At 43.0% G+C, this 19213-nt stretch overlaps 1 protein-coding gene across 1 annotated transcript in view; it reads left to right on the forward strand.

Annotated features, from left to right (window-relative positions):
* The first annotated feature begins 11323 nt into the window (after window positions 1-11323).
* Window positions 11324-19213, forward strand: part of DYTN (dystrotelin) — a 51609-nt gene continuing 43719 nt past the window's right edge. Inside the window, exons 1-3 of the mRNA XM_047868742.1 lie at window positions 11324-11342; window positions 14094-14168; window positions 17306-17507. Coding sequence (XP_047724698.1) covers window positions 11324-11342; window positions 14094-14168; window positions 17306-17507 — 296 coding nt within the window. The remainder of the gene's footprint in view (window positions 11343-14093; window positions 14169-17305; window positions 17508-19213) is intronic.

A 19213-nucleotide genomic window follows, 5' to 3' on the forward strand; every position in this document is an offset into this window, starting at 1 on the left:
AATATAGGTTAAGTGTATATGTTCTTATAACTACAGCAAGCACTGTTACTTGCTCCCCCTACAGCCCTGTCCCCATTACCTTGACTAACAGAACTCCAATTTAATTGGGATGTACAAAGGCCCAACCCTAGGGATGCATCTTGCTAGATGTCATCTACTCTCATGTCCTGGTGATTGGTCCGGGGGCAGGCATGGGATCCAGTTTTGTGCATTGACACATAAGAAGTCTTCTGGAGGTGTGTGGGAGGCAGACAGGGTTGGAGATGAATAAACGGCATATGGAAAGAAAGCACTTGGGCTTCCACCTACTTCCTTCCTGCTTAAAAATTTGCTCTTCTACCAGGATAGAATGCTTGCAGCTTGGGCAGCCATTTTGTGGCCATGAGGAGACACATCACCAGTATGGTGCCACCAGGAAGGTGGTTGCGTGGAAAGAGAAAAAGCCTGGCACCTGGGACTGAGACCTTGATGAATTAAAAGAGCCTCTGAACCAACTCTGGGCCAACTTCAGAATTTCTGTCAAATGAACAATGAACAACTTTATGGCTTAGGCCCCTGTTAGTTGTTAGCCAATGAATATATACATATATATATGACCATATACACTTACGGCCAACAGCTATGTAACCTGATAGAGAAATATCTTTCAATTTATTATTTGTCTCAGAGGAACGAATAAGAAATGGATTTATATAATTTAAACAACTGACTTCTCCCACTCAGCCAAGCTCAAAACCTTTATTGACTCCTATATTTGTAATATTCTTCCTAATCCCAGTTAGTAAATGCCTCGTTTGGTCCTAGACCTGTGTTTTCCAACATTAGCATGTATCATAATCATCTTTTTAAACAGATTGCTGGGCTTTACCTCCAGAGTCTCTGATTCAGTAGGTCTCAGGTAGAGCCTAAGAATTTGCATTTTTAGCAAATTCTCAGGTGATGCTGCTGATCTGGGGAAGCACACTTGGACGGACACTGCCTAGCCTACAGGCAGTCACATCCTAAGTCAGCCATATCCCCAGTTCCCTCCACTCACCTACACCCCAGACAGTTGAGTCTGAATTTCATTTTCTGACCACAGGATTCCTCTCCATACTCACCAGTAAATTGTTTTAGGTCTCCTTGATGCTCTCCAAACTGGTCCGCCACGATCCTGTGAGCCTTAGGTTTCTGGCCTGCCTGCTTTTACTTATACCATTTGCCCTGCCTGGAGTGTCCCCAAACCTGACCTCATTGAAGCCTCTTTGGGTCTCACACAGTGGGTGGCCTTCCCTCTCTTGACCAAATCCTTCTTTCTTTCTTTTTATCTCAGAGAGAAAAAAATTGTGGGACTTCAACACCTAGAAAGAGGTTAAAGAGCCTTTTTCCTCCCTCTGTACTCCCTACCAGGTTCAATTGGGGGATAACATCCCACATAACTGTCATTTGCTCCTTTGCTGGCCTTAACACAAACATTTTTAACTCTAAAATTGCCTTGGCCCAGAGCCGAACGTTCACTCATTCTGCAGAGGACACAGAAACGTTATTCAGGCTTATGGCTGAGCTACTGGAAGCTAAACCAGTAACCCTCCCAGGAGTAAGTGCTTGCTGCATCCTTCACATTAATTTCCTCCGGGCAGAAACTATGAGCCCACGGACACATCTGACCACCACTTTCTCCCTTCACTGGTACAAAGAAGAGTGATTTCTGTACAGAGGGTCCATAAGCAAGGTTTTTGCAGAATGCACGCAGTCTCCTCCCTTCTCACAGGTGTGCTACCTATCCCCGGGACAGTGGCCACAAACTGGAATGTGTCTTGCTCAAGAACAACATGCAACGGTCACACTCAAGTAATGCTACCAGGCAAGTTTTCATCCTCGGTGCCCAACAACTACCCATTGTGAGCTCTCAGTCCCGGTGCTGACTTGACCTATCAGCGGTATCTGACATGGTTGATAATTTACCTCTCTCTTGTACCTTTCACTTGCCTGCAGGGCATGACTCTCTCTTGGCTTTCTTCCTATGTAATCTCCATGAAGCGCCTCACTTTTTCCTCAGTATCCTTTGCTGACTCTTCCTCTTATCCCTTCACAAGGTTGGAGAGACTCTGAGGACCTGCCCTTGGTTGTTGTCTCTACCTACACTCATCTATTAGTGATCCTAACCAGTCCCATGACTTTACAAGCCATCTATATGTGAGTAATTCCCAAGACTGTATCAGCAGGGTGTCATTGCTTCCAAACCTCAGGTTCATCTATGCTGCTTAATATTTCCAGTCAAATGGCTAATCAGCCAAGAAACTATCAAGTCCTTGGGGCGCCTGGGTGGCACAGTCGGTCAAGCGTCTGACTTCAGCCAGGTCACGATCTCGCGGTCCGTGAGTTCGAGCCCCGCGTCAGGCTCTGGGCTGATGGCTCAGAGCCTGGAGCCTGTTTCCGATTCTGTGTCTCCCTCTCTCTCTGCCCCTCCCCCGTTCATGCTCTGTCTCTCTCTGTCCCAAAAATAAATAAACGTTGAAAAAAAAATTAAAAAAAAAAAAAAAAAAGAAACTATCAAGTCCCAAATATGTTGGGGCGGGCCCCGGGCTCTGCGCTCTTCCAGAGCCCTTTCTCCACTGTGGCGTGGCCCCGTCCAAGAAAGGGAAGGGGAAGCCATCGAACGTGTCCCCGGCGGAGGTCCAACCCAAAGACCGGCCCGTCCTCCTCAGGCACAAATGTCGGGGCAGTCCGCCTCCACGTTTACCCGAGCCCAGCCAACTCGGTCACAGTTGAAGTTCCTGGTGCCCGTGTTGGACCCGCGACCGCGTCCCCACGCATCACACCTTCGTTAGCCGGGCAGGCCCTGGTGACAGGCCGTTCACAGCGCGGGAAGACCTTCTCGGCGAGCACTCTTCAGGTTCACGAGCGGACGCACACCGGGGAGAAGCCTTTCGTGTGGAACATTCGCGGGCGATCTTGTACCATCAGAGGCAACCTGAAGGTGCACATAGGACGCATGGGGCCAACAGCAGCTCGGCACGCCCGGGGGGGGGGAGGGGGAAGGAGGCTGGCCATCCAGGACACCCGGCCTCTGTTAGGAACAGATGAGAAGAGAGTCCCCGAGGGGTTTCCCAAGGAAACCCTGGCCCCCGCATGGAACGTGGGCCCTGTCGTCTGGAGCCAGTACAGCACCGTGCTCGGGAGAGGTCTGGCCGTGACGACCAATGAAATCTCTGTGATCCGGAGTGGTGGCATCCCGGCCCACAATGGGGCTTGCTGCCTTGGGGACAACACCAATGTCTCCACGATGGGTGGCTGGCTCCCAGTCGGCTATCAGCGTCCAAGTGGAAACCCCGGGAGCTGCGGACAGCCTTCCTAAACCCCAGTTCCCTCACTTTCGGAAGAAAACAGGATTGCAGGCCTCTATGCTCTAGGAGAACCCTTGTTGAAGCAGAAGGGCCGGGAGAAATGACCCGGCTAGAACTGTACTTCCTTTTCCTTTTTATTTTTCCTTTTTAAAAGAACCCACCCCTTCCTGTGTGTTTTCTTACTGATGTGCAAATGATGTTTTTACAGTTGCCATCACAGCCTCAGGCAAGGCTTACAATCAAATGTTATGTTGCTTGGCAAAAAAAAATAAATAAAATAAAATAAAATAAAATAAAATAAAATAAAATTGAAAAAATAAAAAAATTGGACAAATATTGAAAAACATACAAAAAATAACACCCCAAAATGAAAAAATACAAACCACAACAAAAACAGACTAGATTTTTTTTTTTTTTTTTTTTTTGGAAAGAAGCAGGTCTTGCAAAGTAGCTTTGTTACTTTTAACAAACTGTATGCATAAAAACCTTTGTACAACCTAGAGTAACTGTTTCCAAAGACTGTTCCCTTATTTCAAGCTGGAACTTACTGACCCACAACGGAAAAGACAACTGTTAGCCTAATTGGGGGCTGGGGATGGGGGTACTATATACTTCCCTGGTAACTGACTATATGCGCATCCATGGACAAGATGGGTCATCTTTAGAGTCTTTTTTTGTATAACCCCCAACACTGCACCCATCTTTTTTTTTTTTTTAACTAAGGTGGTAGAATTTCAAAATTCCTTCAACCTTGGAAACTTAAATAGGATGATTTAAAGTTTTTCTAAGTTTATTTATTTTTGAGAGAGACAGAGAGAGACAGCGTGAGCGGGCAGAGAGAGAGAGGGAGAGAGAGAATCCCAAGCAGGCTCTGCACTGTCAGCGTGGAGCCCGATGTGGGGCTTGAACTCACAAACCATGAGACCATGACCTGAGCTGAAACCAAGAGTCGGATGCTTCACCGACTGAGCCACCCAAATGCCCCTGGCCTGATTTTAGTCCTTAGGGAGTCAGTGTGTGTTGCTGCTTTATCGAAATACAGTTCAGTTGGAGCCCCAAACATACTTCCTATGGTTTCCAGATGCCTCCTTCCTGAGCCACCAGGAGAGGACCCTCAGCTGACTTAATTTGGTTCCCGTGTGCCTACCCTGTTGAAAAACTGGGTTTTCATTCTTGAAGAAACTCATGGGAAGGCATGTTTCTTATAGGTCCACAGACTAATTTGTATGAAAATGTCCTTGGTACGACTTAAGCCAAGTAATTATGAAGATTATTTTGAGTATTTCATGAAGGCTACGAAGTTGGAACAGGTAAGTCATGGGTGTGAAAGCTTTCATTGGTCTGCCTCGTTTATTTTTATTTTTGTAGCCATCATTTCTATTTTCCTATTTTATGACCGCTCAAGTCTTCAACCACCGCCAGCGGTGGGAGTGACTGGACATTTAAGATATCTTTACGGGTCTTTGTTTTAAACTCCCCCCTTTGCGTATATGTAATATGCAGCAAATGAGGACACATTGCTCTAGTGGATGAACAAGAGAGAAGAAAGAAAGACCTTAATTTCTGAGTGGAGAAGTCTCCTATGTGGCAAAGTAGATCAAGACTGTTATCAAAAGTTTGTCTTCATTATTGCACTTTCTTACGATCCCCCCCCAAAAATTTTTTTGCCACATTGTGCCTTTCCTACTGGAATTGTAAATTGAATACAATTTTACACCATATGCTAAAATACAATTTAGCACCTGTTTACACTGTGAAGTGGATATTGTCATATTGAATGCATGATCTATGGAGAAACCCCTGTAGTCTTACCTGCTGATGCTGTGTTGTTGGAGGATACCTTTTGGATGGTTTTTTTCCCTTCCCTCCCCGCCCCCCAGGATGTTTTTGATCCCTGTCTTCTAAATTCTGACAATATTCGTTATTAATTTTTTGAAGTATGAAAGAAAAGGAAACCAGCGAGTGTCCAAGGAGGTGGGAAGGTTACTTACTACAAGGGTGACATTACCTCGGTAGAATCCACCACCAAAGCCTATGCTTCATCTTTGCAGGGTTAGAGGTATAGTTTGCAGGCACCAGTAGTGACCTTCACATAAGCGAGAACAAGACTGATGATGGGACAAGAATGCCACTTTATAAATCTTAGAGTCAAAATAGAACTACCAAGGATACCAGATGTCCGTAGCTCTGACAGTGAGTTCGCTTCCTTTGCAAGCTAGATGGAGGCAAGGTAACGATCCGAAGGCTTAGTCAGAACAAGGAAAAGGATTCAGATGTTTTGGAAATCGGATGGCCTGAAACTCTAACTTTCATCTCCATAAGAAAGCCATATACGATACAGGCTGGTTGAGATGGGCAGGGTGCCCTCTTTCTGCTTGGTGCCAGTCTCTCTTGATTTATTTTTTCTTGAGTGCTTATGATAGGTGACGCAGTGTGGGAAGCAAGCACTGAGGACACAAAGCATAATTCTGCTCCCAGTTCTGAGCTGTGGGGTTTCCTCAGCACAAAGCAAGACTCCTACTCCAGCTGGGTGTTCTACAATTTAGCTCAATTCTGACACTATCTACCTGGAGATAAGATCAGATCTCACAGGTGAAGAGCTGTCTTATAAGACTGCCCCCCCCGCCCCCCCCCCCGCCACCACCCCACTTAGGTACCAATCAAGTTGTCACCTGTGCTTCTGACCAACCAGCTTACAGATCAGAGGTCACAACAACCCTCTCCCTGGGTTCAATTAATTTGCTAGAGGGGCTCACAGAATTCAGAGAAACATTTTACCTACCAGATTACCAGTTTATTACAAAAGGATATGTAACTCAGGAGCCAGATGGAAGGGGTGCATAGGGCAGGGTATGGGGAAAGGGCACCAAGCTTCTGCACTCTGTCCAGTGCACCACTCATCCCAGATCTCCACGTGTTCACCAATCCATGAGCTCTCCGAACCCCACCATGTTGGGATTTTCTGGAGGCTTCGTTGCATAGGAATGAGTGATTAAATCACTGGCCATTGGTGATTAATTCCATCTCTAGCTCCTCCCCCCCCCCCCCCCCCCACCAAACCAGGGGTAAAGACTTAAAATTTGGTTCCCCTGGCAACCAGTCCCCTCTTTTAGAAGGGGCCAATAATCGCCTTGTTTGCATAACAAAAGGTATGTTAACCCTCTCATCCCTTAGGAAATCGCAAGGGTTTTAACAGCTCTATATGCCAGGAAGACAAAGACCACATGTATATTACTTATTATAAATCATAATGTCACATAGGGACAGACAAGAGAAAAGGGCTCTTGTTCCCGCCTTTGAGGAGCTTGCTTTCTATTAGAGAAGAAAAATAATAAGCCAGTTAACCAGTTAATATAAAAAACCAAGATGACCACAGTTTGTGCTTGCTTATAAGCTATGAATCAAGTAGAGTGACGTATTGAAGCCAGTTGAGATGGGGGGGGGGGGGGTGTGAAAGACCTCAGCGAAGCCTAAAGGATGAGTTTGCAGCCTGTGATCAGTGTCTCCCCTTCTACCCACCCCCAGCCATCTCTGGAAAACACCATTCTACTCTCTGTAACTATGAGGTCAACTTTTCTTCTTGTTTTTCAAAAAAGCCCACAGGTAAGTGAGATTGGGTGGTATTTGTCTTTGTGCCTGGCTTACCTCACTTAGCAAAATATCCTCCAAGTACATCCTTCTCGTCGCAAAGGGCAGGATTTCCTTCTTTTTGAAGGCTGAATAAAACTCTATTGTATATACATACCACAAAGTCTTTACTCATTCATCCACTAATCAACACTTAGGTTGTTTCTATATCTTGGTGACTGTGAGTAATGCTTCAATGAACACATGAGTGCAGGTATCTCTTTGAGATACTGATTTTATTTCCTCTGGGTATATACCCAGAAGTAGGATTGCCGGACCATACGGCAGATCTATTTTTAATGTTTTTGAGAGATCTCCGTATTGTTTTCCGTAATGGCAGTACCAATTTACATCCCTACCAACGGCACACAAAGTGTTCCCTTTTCTCCATTCTAATCTGAGTCGATTTTCGTAACAATTTTTCCTTGAAGTTGTTCATGCGTATGTAGATATGTGTACAAAGCCATCCTGTGATTTACGTAAGGGACTATGTACACATGTTAGGGTGCAAGGTGTCACGCCCCTTCTTTCTCTCTTGGGAGTTAGAGTCTTCGCATGTATGTGCAAAAAGCTGTCAGATAGAGGGTGAACAGAACACTGGCTGCCTCAAAAATCAGTCCCCGTGCGCAATAAGCAATGGTCACCCAGTCTCTGGTTGGTGTGCAGCCTGCTATGTCCAAACCAGGGCATGCTGGGATTGTGCGGGAAGTTTGAACCCTCTGCCTCCCTGCTTCCTCAGGGTGGCGCTGCTCTGTTTCAGGAGGCAAAGAATATCAATTATACATTACGGTTTACGGGACCTACTGTCATATGCCAGCGAAAAATGCCCCCTCACTGAGGATCTATGGTGTAGTACAATCATAGTAACTGGCTTTGATTTATAACCCAAAACATCCTATGAAAAAGAAAAAAATCTTACTGTGACCAAGTCTACCTGAGCCTGAACCGGGAGGTGCAACAGTTAACTAAACCTTTCCAGAAGTAAGTGAAACCAAAACAGTCCTGGGAGCCCTCAGCCCGTCCCAAACCAGCCAGCCTTGCAGCTCAGACTATCAGTTGCTCATGCTCACGTGCTTACGTTACTTTCCGACAAACCGTGGTTCATTTGTATGTACTTAAATACTTGTCTGTTCAATGATGTCATTTTGACTGGAACTTTGGACATTTTGTTGTTGGTGGTGGTGGCGCTACGATTCTTGAGCCACATAATTAATCAACACCAGAGGGCTGCTCAGATCTCAACAGTGCAGCGTTTAGTAAAACATCCCTCTATCACCAATACCTCTGATACTATATTCCTCGATCCAGATATAGTGGAACATGAACCTCGTAAGTACGATTTCAACTTTGAGTCTACAACACGCAAAAGACAGAGATTTCACATGAGAGAAACTTACTCTCTTCCCACATTGTCTTATCTGTTCCCAGAAAAATCAATGTAATTTATCTATGAAAAGGCAAATGGCGGGTTGATTTTTTCCCTCCTCTTGATCCACGTGAGCCCCATTGTTAATCAGTTTTTCATTCTTTATTTTTTTAAACACAGAGTCAATTTTATTCTTTTTTTTTAATGTTCATTTATTTTTGAGGGAGAGAGAGAGAGAAGGAGGGAGAGAGCATGAGTGAGGGAGGGGGAGAGAGAGAGGGAGACAGAGAATCTCTGACAGTGCAGAGCCCGAGGCGGGGCTCATACTCCTGAACCAAATGGTGAGATTATGACCTGAGCCAAAGTTGGAGGCTTAACCAACTGAGCCACCCAGGCGCCCCCATTTTTCATTCTTTAAAACGTCCCAAGTTTGAGTTTAAGAAACCAATAGTGTGACACTAATACTTTTCAAAAAGACAGGAATACATTGACTATCCTTGGATATCACACTTTTGAAAACTGATTTTTACAATGAGATATTCTGGAGTGGATTCATGACCACTTGTCATAATTGTTTTAAGTGCCTCGGTTGGGACCATGGACTCCCAGACATTCTGGCTCTTCAGGGCAGAGAAGTAATATACTCATAAAGTAATATACCCACGCTTTGGGTTCTAACCCTTTTGAAAGGCATGTTAAAATCAGCTCTTTACTTCCCTGGCAGTCTGAAAACATTAGTAAAGTTCTAATACATTTGGTTCCTGAGACGTCATTTTTTAAAAATTTATAAAACCGTATTAGGATTCCAACAGGTTTTTCATCTGAATTTCTTAAAAAGTAAAGACATTTTCAGGTGCTACTCAAAACTTCAGAGGAAATGTGTACTTGTGACAAATCATTCCCATTTTGAAGACCTGCGTTATATTTGGTGACTTTTAAACTGTGTAGCAATACCTCTGAATTTATAAAAGAGTTAATCAAATGAATTAGATTTCATTCCCAGGTCACTCTTATCTGGGATGGCCAGTAAGGTGGCCATTAGCTGGGATGTGGAGGCTTTTTTACCGGTTCATAATCTCTACGACAACCCCTGCTCTCCATAGCACCCAGAAGACGCTTTACTTGCCTCTCCTACACATGAAAGTAACGCAGAAATAGCCATTGAAACAGAGACGTAGGAGTAGCCTTAAATTATTCAAGATCTTTATTACTAATGAATGCACTTTTGTGAGGCCTTAAAAAGGGTGCAACCTCAATGTCATTGTTTTACGGGCAATTGCTGCGCAGTCAGAACAAGACATCAGCTCTCCATAGGAATGCCACGTCTGGAAATCTGTTATGACTCAGCTTGTCCCTCTTTCAAAACTGCCGAGTTTTGAAACAGTCCTATACGGACTGTTTGCTAAACTGCTTCTTCCATAAAGTCCGAAAGGTAAGGAGCTGACGGGAAGGTGGATCAATTTCATCTCCAGCTGTACTGTTGATGGTACAGGAGGCTGAACCCTTCTCACCTACCTGGGGGCTTTAGGAAGAGCTCAAGGGAGCAGTTGTATGCCCCCAAGGAGGTCTAATCTGATTGCCCTTGCTAGAACTTTTCAAAACAAATCTTACTTGAATATATTTGGAAATTTCCTAGTTTGGGGCAAGTCAGGGATGATCACTATCGCTGTCATTTTTAAATAACTTATGCAATCAATTTTTGTTTGCAAAACCGTGCCATTAAATAACTCATTCATTAGAAGAGGAGGAAAGTGCTATTTAAATTTAATTGTCATGCAACTTTAAATTCTTTTTTATGTTTATTTATTTTTGAGACAGAGACAGAGCGTATGTAAGTGGGGGAGGGTCAGAGAGAGAGAGGGAGACACAGAATCCAAAGCAGGCTCCAGGCTCCAGGCTCTGAGCCATCAGCACAGATCCAACACGGGGCTCAAACCCACGAACCGGGAGATCATGACCTGAGCCAAAGTGGGACGCTCAACCAACTGAGCCACCCAGGCACCCCAATTGTCATGTAACTTTAAAAAACAGTTCTCAACTGCTTATGTTAAAAAATGGGTTTTTGGGGCACCTGGGTGGCTCAGTCGGTTAGGCGGCCGGCTTCGGCTCAGGTCATGATCTCGCGGTCCGTAAGTTCGAGCCCCGCGTCGGGCTCTGTGCTGACAGCTCAGAGCCTGGAGCCTGTTTCAGATTCTGTGTCTCCCTCTCTCTGACCCTCCCCCGTTCATGCTCTGTCTCTCTCTGTCTCAAAAATAAATAAACGTTAAAAAAAAATTTTTTTTAATGGGTTTTTTTCTTAGAACTGTGTAAGGTTTCTTAGAGCATAATCCATTAACCTATTCTTTTTGTTGTAAGTTCAAAGATATATATATATATATGTATGTATATATATATTTATATTTATATGTAGTCTGAACAATAGTTGCAACATGAAACAGCAGGTAGCTAATTGACTACTCTCTTTAAAATAAAACATCAATTGAATTCTGTGTTCAATACTCATATATGCATATTTGCGATAAGGTGTTCAAATGGATAGTATTTGTCAGAAATTTAATACATCGATTATTTAGTATAGAACTGCTAGAAGCTTAAGCATTGAGATCTTCAAATTTTGTCCTTAAAAATTCAAGTAAATTTGCATTTTCTTGAAATGAGAATCTAGTCTCCTGCTAAAATTATAATGCCTCAAAAGTTCTAAGTATTCACATATTAGTCTCAGAAGCTGTTCTCAATTTCTGAGGTACAGCTCCAAATCCCTACAGGCATGGCCAGTATAAGAAGCCTCTATCCCTATATTCCTTATTTTTATTCCCCAAGGAGAGTACACAGGCTCTCTGAACACCTTTTATTCATTGCTTCACAGGGGAAATGGCTTTGCTTAGCGGTCTTTTTGTTCCCCCCCCCTTTCCCCTTCCACTGCAAAACCTTTCTGCTTAAAATATGGATTTATTTCCAGTTCCAGGGGCCCTCTTACCAACTGCCATTCTAAGAAATTCCTGAAATGGATCCAGATAAACAAGGTGAGTACTATTGTCGAGGTTCTGAGCACAGTCTGTAAAAAAAAAATTAGGCACAGATGCTGTATTTTCAGACCTCTGAGTTACAGAACAGTAGACGTTTGGCATCTGGCTGAAAAAGAAACTAGTGGGTGATTGAAAAGATATTCTTTCTTTTTTTTTTTTTTTCAAACAGAAATTCATCATGTATGGAAGAGAGTTTAGTCTATCGTCCCCAAAGCACCAAAAGTAATTTAACAAAAGATTTGTTCTCCATATAATTGCACTTTAAATTGCTATTCACATATAGCTTGTCTTATTTTTGTATATTTTCTTGTTTACTGTTAAAATGACATCCTTGTACCTATTTTAATGTCAGGGGTAAGTTCACAGTATTATGGGGGCCCAAAGTTGGGGGAAAGGTCTCACAGCTGTCACTATATAAATATTTGATAAATGGGTATGGGGACACCAGTGCCCCTTTCTACCAATATTTCTGAATGCCAAGGTAGGCCCAGGACTGGCTTGTGACATTTTTATTGCTGAATCGAGTTTCAGCCCTATTCTGCTACCTGAAATCTAGAGTGTTAACTTCACTTGCTTTACGTAAACTTCGGTCATATCTCAAGTGATTTATCTAAAACGACATATGGATGAGTCAAATCATCTTTGGGGTTCCCAAATTGAAGCCCTCATTGTAATAAGCTTCATACGAAGAGGTAGATAACCCGTTCAAAGCCCGACGTTCTCTCCCTAAAGGGATGCCTCCCGAGTTTAGTGTCACCAGAATCACCTGGAGCCTTTGTTAAAGTGCCGCGCTCCACCCCCAGAGTTTGTGACTCAGTAGGTCTGGGCTGGGGTCTGAGAACACGCGTGTCTAACAGGCTCCCAGGCGGAAGCTGCTTGCTGGAAGCCCTGAGGACCACCGGCCAAAAATCTCTCTTTCTGGATCATCGCACTAGAGATGATGCACAGCTGAAAGATAGGTTATTGCATTCTGTCTCAGCAGACATATTGATGTGCTGACACGTATTGATCTGGCTAAGCAAAAATAAGAATCATTTAAAGCAACACGTGTTTCCCAAATTGCTTCCATGAACAAGACCATATGTAGCTTGTATTATTATTTCTTTAAGCATCTAAAACCACTCTCTTCATAGCTTTGAGCCTGAGACGTCAAGCGATTTCTTCCTTTCTTGAGTTTTCTCCCACCAGCAGGAAAGCAAAAAAAAAAAAAAGCCTTTAGGAAGCAGAGCTGGTAGTGAATCACCTGGGATACTCATTCATTTGCCACGCTGTATTCTGTCACAGCTTGCCGCGCCATGCTGCATAACTTCATCAGAGGACACTGCAAAACGCAATCTGACAGGAGTGCACTGGGCCAGATGGTAGGGCAGCTATAGAATCGCTCTTGCACCCATGACAGCATCTGGGAACCCACAGAGCCCCTAGTTTGCTGATTTTCGATATTCGCTTGTTGCATCGGAGTGGAGCCAGGGCACAAAAACTGGCCAGTTTCCAGAAGGAAAGACAATGTTGGGCATTACATTTTTGTAAAACTATTTCCACACCGTGACGGCTGCTCTCAATTTGTTTTCCTTCTCCAGATTATAGGGCAGAGGGGTTTCTGACTTCTCCATACTCCAACACTGGACTCATCTGAAAACCGGAAAACATTTTCCAAACATAGGGAAATATTAAATAACAAAAGATTTAGCACAAATTGTAGCTTCTTTGATATCGTTGCATCTGTTCAAAAAAGGGGCGGGCGGAGGGAGATGTGGAGAGTTCATAGGATTGCTTGTGTAATGAGGTTTTAAGGCACATTTACCTGAGGTAAATGGCTTCCGCTCATGATCGTATATCGATCACTGAATTCGTGTACGTTCCAGGAGAGGCTTTTGGTGGCTCTAACCCCCGAAGGGTGGATCTGACCTCGTTCAGCACCATAAGCCCCTCAGTGGTTGAGCATAGTGCCTGGCACTCCGTATCCATATGTGCAACAGCTAGAACTTTCCCCCCACAACCCTCCAGGGCACGAAACATTATCTTCTCAACCAAAACCAGGGCATTGTAACTTGGTAGGCAGTTCAGATCCAGTTAAGTTTGGGAAGGAGCCATGCCTTAAAGACAGACAAAAACTTCTAAGCTTCTTATGCTGAACATCCCATCCGAAGTATTCAGAATTTCTTGTACAGGAATGAGCCTCTCACCCCCTTCGGGAAAAAGAGAACCGTAAGTACTAAGAATTCAAGAAACCAGAGATATCCTCTATGAACAATTTGGCAAACGCTCCTAGAAATTAAGCTCCACGGGACAAGGATTTGTATCTGTTTTGTTCACTGCCATAGTTCAGAGGCCTGGAATCGTGCTGGGGCCATACAGTAGGAGCGCACTAAACATTTGCTGAACAAATGAACGGATGGAGAGTTCTGTGTTGTTTTCATTTATAAATATATGTGTGTACATCTGACTACAATATATTAACAAAGTTGAGTTTATACTCTACACAGAGTTTTTTATCCTATTTGTTTCACTATTTGTTCCTTTTTATTTAAAATGTTTAGTGGACTCAGAGGGTACCCTCTAAGGTCACTTGCAGCCTAGGACATTTTTGTTGTTGTTGTTGTTCGCAGGTAGGAAAAAGAGCTCTAAGACTGTTTCCTCACCTGCAAAATAACAGAGCTACGTGATCTCTCAGATCCCCCTCTTGGATGTGGGGTTTATCTAACGAGATGGTCTTTTTATTCATGATATTTCATCTTTTCTTTACAGATGCTCTTAACAGTATTGAGAATTCCATTTATAGAACAGCCTTCAAATTACGATCAGTGCAAACTCTGTGCCAATGTAAGTACAGGCTCTCGTTAAAAACTCGAAAGCATCTGATCCTGATGTGTGATGTGAAATTCCGAGAGAAAACAAGTACTCCCCCACGTGAGCGACTGCTGGATCCAGAAGGTGTGATCTGTGCATTCACCGCATTAGTAACAGAGAAGGTGGAGTGGAGGGGGGCACACCTTGCGTGTTCCACACGCGCGTAGCCTCACCAACAGGAGACGATAATTCGTGGATGAGGATTTTATTTTAATTTTTTTTTAACTTGGTTTCTGGACATGTTTTTGCTTGTTTCCTTTTCAGGATAACAATAGTGACACAAAATGAAATTACAAAATAAGTTAGTTTGGAATCTCCACTTGTAGATTTAAGCATGACAATTTTAAATTCCTTCTGCCACATAAGATTTGCATTTGAAATTGTACCTCTCTCCCTGAACGTGCAAAAGTATATTCAGATGAATAATCCTTGGGCCACACATTTTAAAACTATCTCAAGAGTTCTCTGAGAACTGCTTTTTTTTTCTGCATTAAATTTGTATCTGCTTAATTGCTATGATTTTCTTTTCTTATACTGTCATCATAGGCAAACTAAGGTAAAATGTGGTAAACATGTTTATTTATTAAAAATTGTCCAAAATGAATTAGACTGGGCTCTAGCTATGAAAAATAACAGGGATTCGACATCTCTAATAAGTTCTGTATTTTGCATTATAAAATCTCTTCATAGGAAATAATTTAAGACATGTATCATTTTAGACCTAAATGAAGTTGTGTTACACATATGACATTTCTCCTGAAGGCTGAAATTTTTTTAGGGGTTGCATGGGTGGCTCAGTGGGTTAAGCAACTGACTTCGGCTTGGATCATGATCTCACGGTCCGTGAGTTCGAGCCCCGCGCTGGGCTCTGTGCTGACAGCTCGGAGCCTGGAGCCTGCTTCGAGTTCTGTGTCTCCCTCTCTCTCTGCCCTTCCCCTGATCACACTCTGTCTCTCTCTGTCTCTCAAAAATAAATAAATTTTTTTAAAAAAATTTAGTAAGTAAAAAAAGAAATTTTGTCATAGTTTACCTTCTGCCTTACAAGTTCTAGAGACCAGTGGTTTTCAAATTATGCTTTCACAAAGTGCACATGGATGCTATTGAACACAGCAGGAAAGGAAGTGGGAAAGGGAAGTACAGGCAAGTGAGGGAAACGTAAAAGATCATCTCTTCAACCAGTACAACTCGTTGTCTCTATTTTCTCTACTACATTCTGTACAAGGGTCCTTTGAAGAAAGATTCTCGGCTTTTTAAACAGTTTTTTTGTTTTTTTTTTTTTACTTAGCAAGGCAGACAAACTCACTTGTAAGTATTATTTACTCTTCCAGGAATCAACAAAAGGCAAAATATGCTCACTGAAAGTTTACACTCAATTATGCTATTTTCCTGGGGAACTTCTCCATTAAAGAAAGTTAGCAGCGAATGTCTGTGTAAGCCCCCATCATCAACGCCTGAGTACGTACAAACAGCACAACTTGAGGATGTACCTTTTTGAACTTTTTATTACCCCTGGCATTAGAAACCGAGTATAAATAATACTCCTGGGAATATTAACAATACACAAAACCAGTATTTCAAAGTTCTGCCTAGAAGCGATATCCAAACAATAATCTGAAAACAAAAAAGTCCCCAAACCAGTGATAAAGCACGCGGTGAGCTGCAGACGACGGCATCCCAGAGCATTGCGCATAAATCTTGTGCTGAGACGAACCAACGCGCACCACCGTTATCTGTTTTGCTGTGATACCGAACTCGTGGCAGGGGACAAGAACGCCTTGCGTACCGCATGCCAGGCCAAGGGGATGCGTCTTGCGATTGCGCAACGATAAAACGGTTTGCGCCCTCTACCACCTGCAGCCAGGGTTTTATTAAAGCCACATCCTGAAACCTACTCCTCACTTCTGCAGACTCTCTTTGAAAGCAGTATCAGAGAACAAATAAAAACTTTTATTGTACTTGCTAGATTCCTTATCTGCGAGGCTGATTTACGAGGTAGAGAAAGGCGCAGGGTCTTATCATTTCACACACTGGAGCATTTTCAATGCCAGCAGCTCTGGGTGCCACTGACATCATCTGTCAGATGGTGCAAGTGGGTGTTTATTAATTTTGTCTGTTATCCTCTGTCGGCAAGAAACCATAGGGTTAGCTCTGTTTCATTCTTCCTTGTATTCATTGCCTTGTAAAATTTTTAGGAGGTGGTAAAAAAAAACATAAGAAATAAACCATTATTTTTTGTAAGCAACTTTATTAAGTGCCTTCCCTAGATAATAATACCGATGGAAGGGAGATCAACAAAAAGAAATATTACCGAGGCAAGGAAGGGACTTGAAGAGTCTCATAATTCAGCAACTGCTCTTTATTATAAAGATCACGGGTTTTTTTTTTTTTACCTTAGGCAATTGCATTTTAACACAATATTCCTTCTGCAGCAAAGGTGCAGACACGGAAAACTATATTTGAACACAAAAGGTAAATTTACTCAGTTCATTTACTAAAGAGTATAAAAATGTTTTCGCCACTTTTCAGCACAGTGCCCTAACTTCCCTGGAAGGCTGTTTTTCAAATTTCTCACGTTTTCCCCTTTCAACTTCATTCTATAAAGCACCATTCTAGAGGTTATGCTGGCAACAATCTGGTAACAATGCTGTACTAACAGATACGCTTTTCCAAAATCAAATCTACTATCAGAAGAATAGGGCCTGAATTCTACACAAGAGATATGCATCCAAATAGTGGTCGTATCTAATTCCTTTTGAAGAAAAGAGCTGCCAGGGCACGTGGGTGGCTCCGTCGGTTAAGCGGGCGACCGGCTCAGGTCATGATCTTGGGGTCTGTGAGTTCGAGCCCCGCGTCGCGCTCTGTGCTGACAGCTCAGAGCCTGGAGCCTGTTTCAGATTCTGTGTCTCCCTCTCTCTGACCCTCCCCCGTTCATGCTCTGTCTCTCTCTGTCTCAAAAATAAATAAACGTTAAAAAAAAAAAAAGAAAAGAGCTGCGATTAAAAAAGTCTCAATTAAATGCTAGATAGATGACATTTGCTTTATTTGAAGGCTTTATATGAAGGTTTTGTTCCCATTGGAAAATAAGACAACTTTTCGTTTGCTTCCTACAGTGGACTTGATGGACAGCTCTCTGATTCAGCACGTCCTCCTACGTCACAGTTTCTGGGAAGCAAGAGAGAGCCCCCTCTCTGTGCAACACCTCTTTAAGGCTCTTCAGGAGCTGTTTCAGAGAGTCAGGGTGGAAAATCCAGGACAGGTGCATCCCAGAGCTTCAGAACTCACTCTGAGCCTTCTCACAGCGATGTATGACAGGTGAGCATGTGAAGGTCACACTGTGACCTCAAGGGCAGTGTTTAGTCACCACTGGCCAGTGACCATTTGGTGTTTGTCTAAGGTTCGATACATGAGAAGGCTTCTTTGTTTTCGGCAAATGTATTATTCATTCAGCAGAGGAACGAAGAAGCACACGTTTATCAGTTTCACTAATACGAAAGACCCATGGGTAGCAAAAAGGGAAAAAAAACAAATCCACATTACTTTTGCTTCACACAAACTCGTTTCCACTCTAGACACACACACACAGCTTTTGCCAGGGTGATTGTATGCCTATACATGGAAAAAAAATCACACTTTTCTCTTGAGTTCCTGGTAGCTTATTTGTTTGCTCATTTCCTTGTAAGCAATGATCAGTTTTTGTTTTGTTTTGTTTCTCAGGTGCAGTAAGGTTGAATAACCTGTGTGTGGGTGGCTAACCTATTGTCTTAGTCTGTTTGGGATGCTACACCAACGTACTGTAGACCGGTGGCTTAAACAACAAACGTTTCTCATGGTTCTGGAGGCTGGGAAGTCCAAAGCCAAGTCGCCGGCCAGTTCAGTGTTTAGTGAGGACTAGCTTCCTAATTCACAGAGGACTACCTGCTCACTGTGTCCTTATGTCGTGAAAGGAGTGAGGGAGTTCTCTGAATTCTCTTTTGTAAGAGCACGAATCCGGTTCATGAGAGCTCTACTCTCATGAACTAATCACCCCCCAAAGTCCCACCTCCAAATTTCATCACATTGGAAGCGAGAAGTTTGAAATACAGGTTTTGGGGGGACCCAAACACTCAGTCCCTTGCACCTGTAAGCCAATTCAGACCATGTCAAAGGCTTTATTACGCATGCCATCAAGTAAATGGTGTGTGTCTGTGTGTATGTCTGTGTGTGCGTCTAGCTATGTGTGTGCTTCCCTGGCTCTGGGGTCCACCGTTCTTCTTTCCCACTTCATTTTGTTTACCTTATTTGGTCTTGACCTCATCCTGTAGAATGGACTTCTAAAAATCATAGTAAATATAAAACATTTGGAAAATACAGGAAAGAGTAAAGAAGAAGAAAAGTCACCCTGAATCCCGCCTTCTGAGGCAACCACAGTTTAACCATCTGGAAAATGGTTAAACAAAAGGAAACAGTGTTTCCTTTTCCAGTTTGTTATTTATTTTTTTTTATTGCATAAATAACATATCAACATGTTTTCAAGCTATTTTTTTCATTATTTCAGATTCCTTAAACATTATGCTTTCGACTATCGTTTCTAATATCAACGCCTGCCTCTAGAAATCCTCCTACCTGTGAGACATTGTTCTGCGGGTTTGAAACTGCGGAGCCAGTGAGCCAAGAACAATTAGGCTCTACGTGAGGGCCCGTGAACTGGTGGATTTTGTATATAAATGCTTGCTCCTTTTGTGTTCCTTTTGTGCTTGTATCTTTGGTTTCCAGACATGTGTATCCTAAGGACGTGACCCGGCCCGCTCCGTGAAGACAGGGGGGATCCCTGTTTCCCTGGTGCCTAGTACAGTGCTTAGCACAGAGGAAGCACCCAATAAATAATTGTTGGGCACATGAATGAATGAATGGATGAATGAACGAATAATGAAATATTTTAAGTCAAGTTTTACTCTGTCAAAAATCTAGATAGCGGAAAACAGACCATGAAAAATGTGAACTTGGAACACAAGGTCAGAAGCGTCCGTTCATAGTGATTG

This window comes from Prionailurus viverrinus, chromosome C1 (genome assembly GCF_022837055.1).
Source record: "Prionailurus viverrinus isolate Anna chromosome C1, UM_Priviv_1.0, whole genome shotgun sequence".
NCBI classification, from domain to species: Eukaryota; Metazoa; Chordata; class Mammalia; order Carnivora; family Felidae; genus Prionailurus; species Prionailurus viverrinus.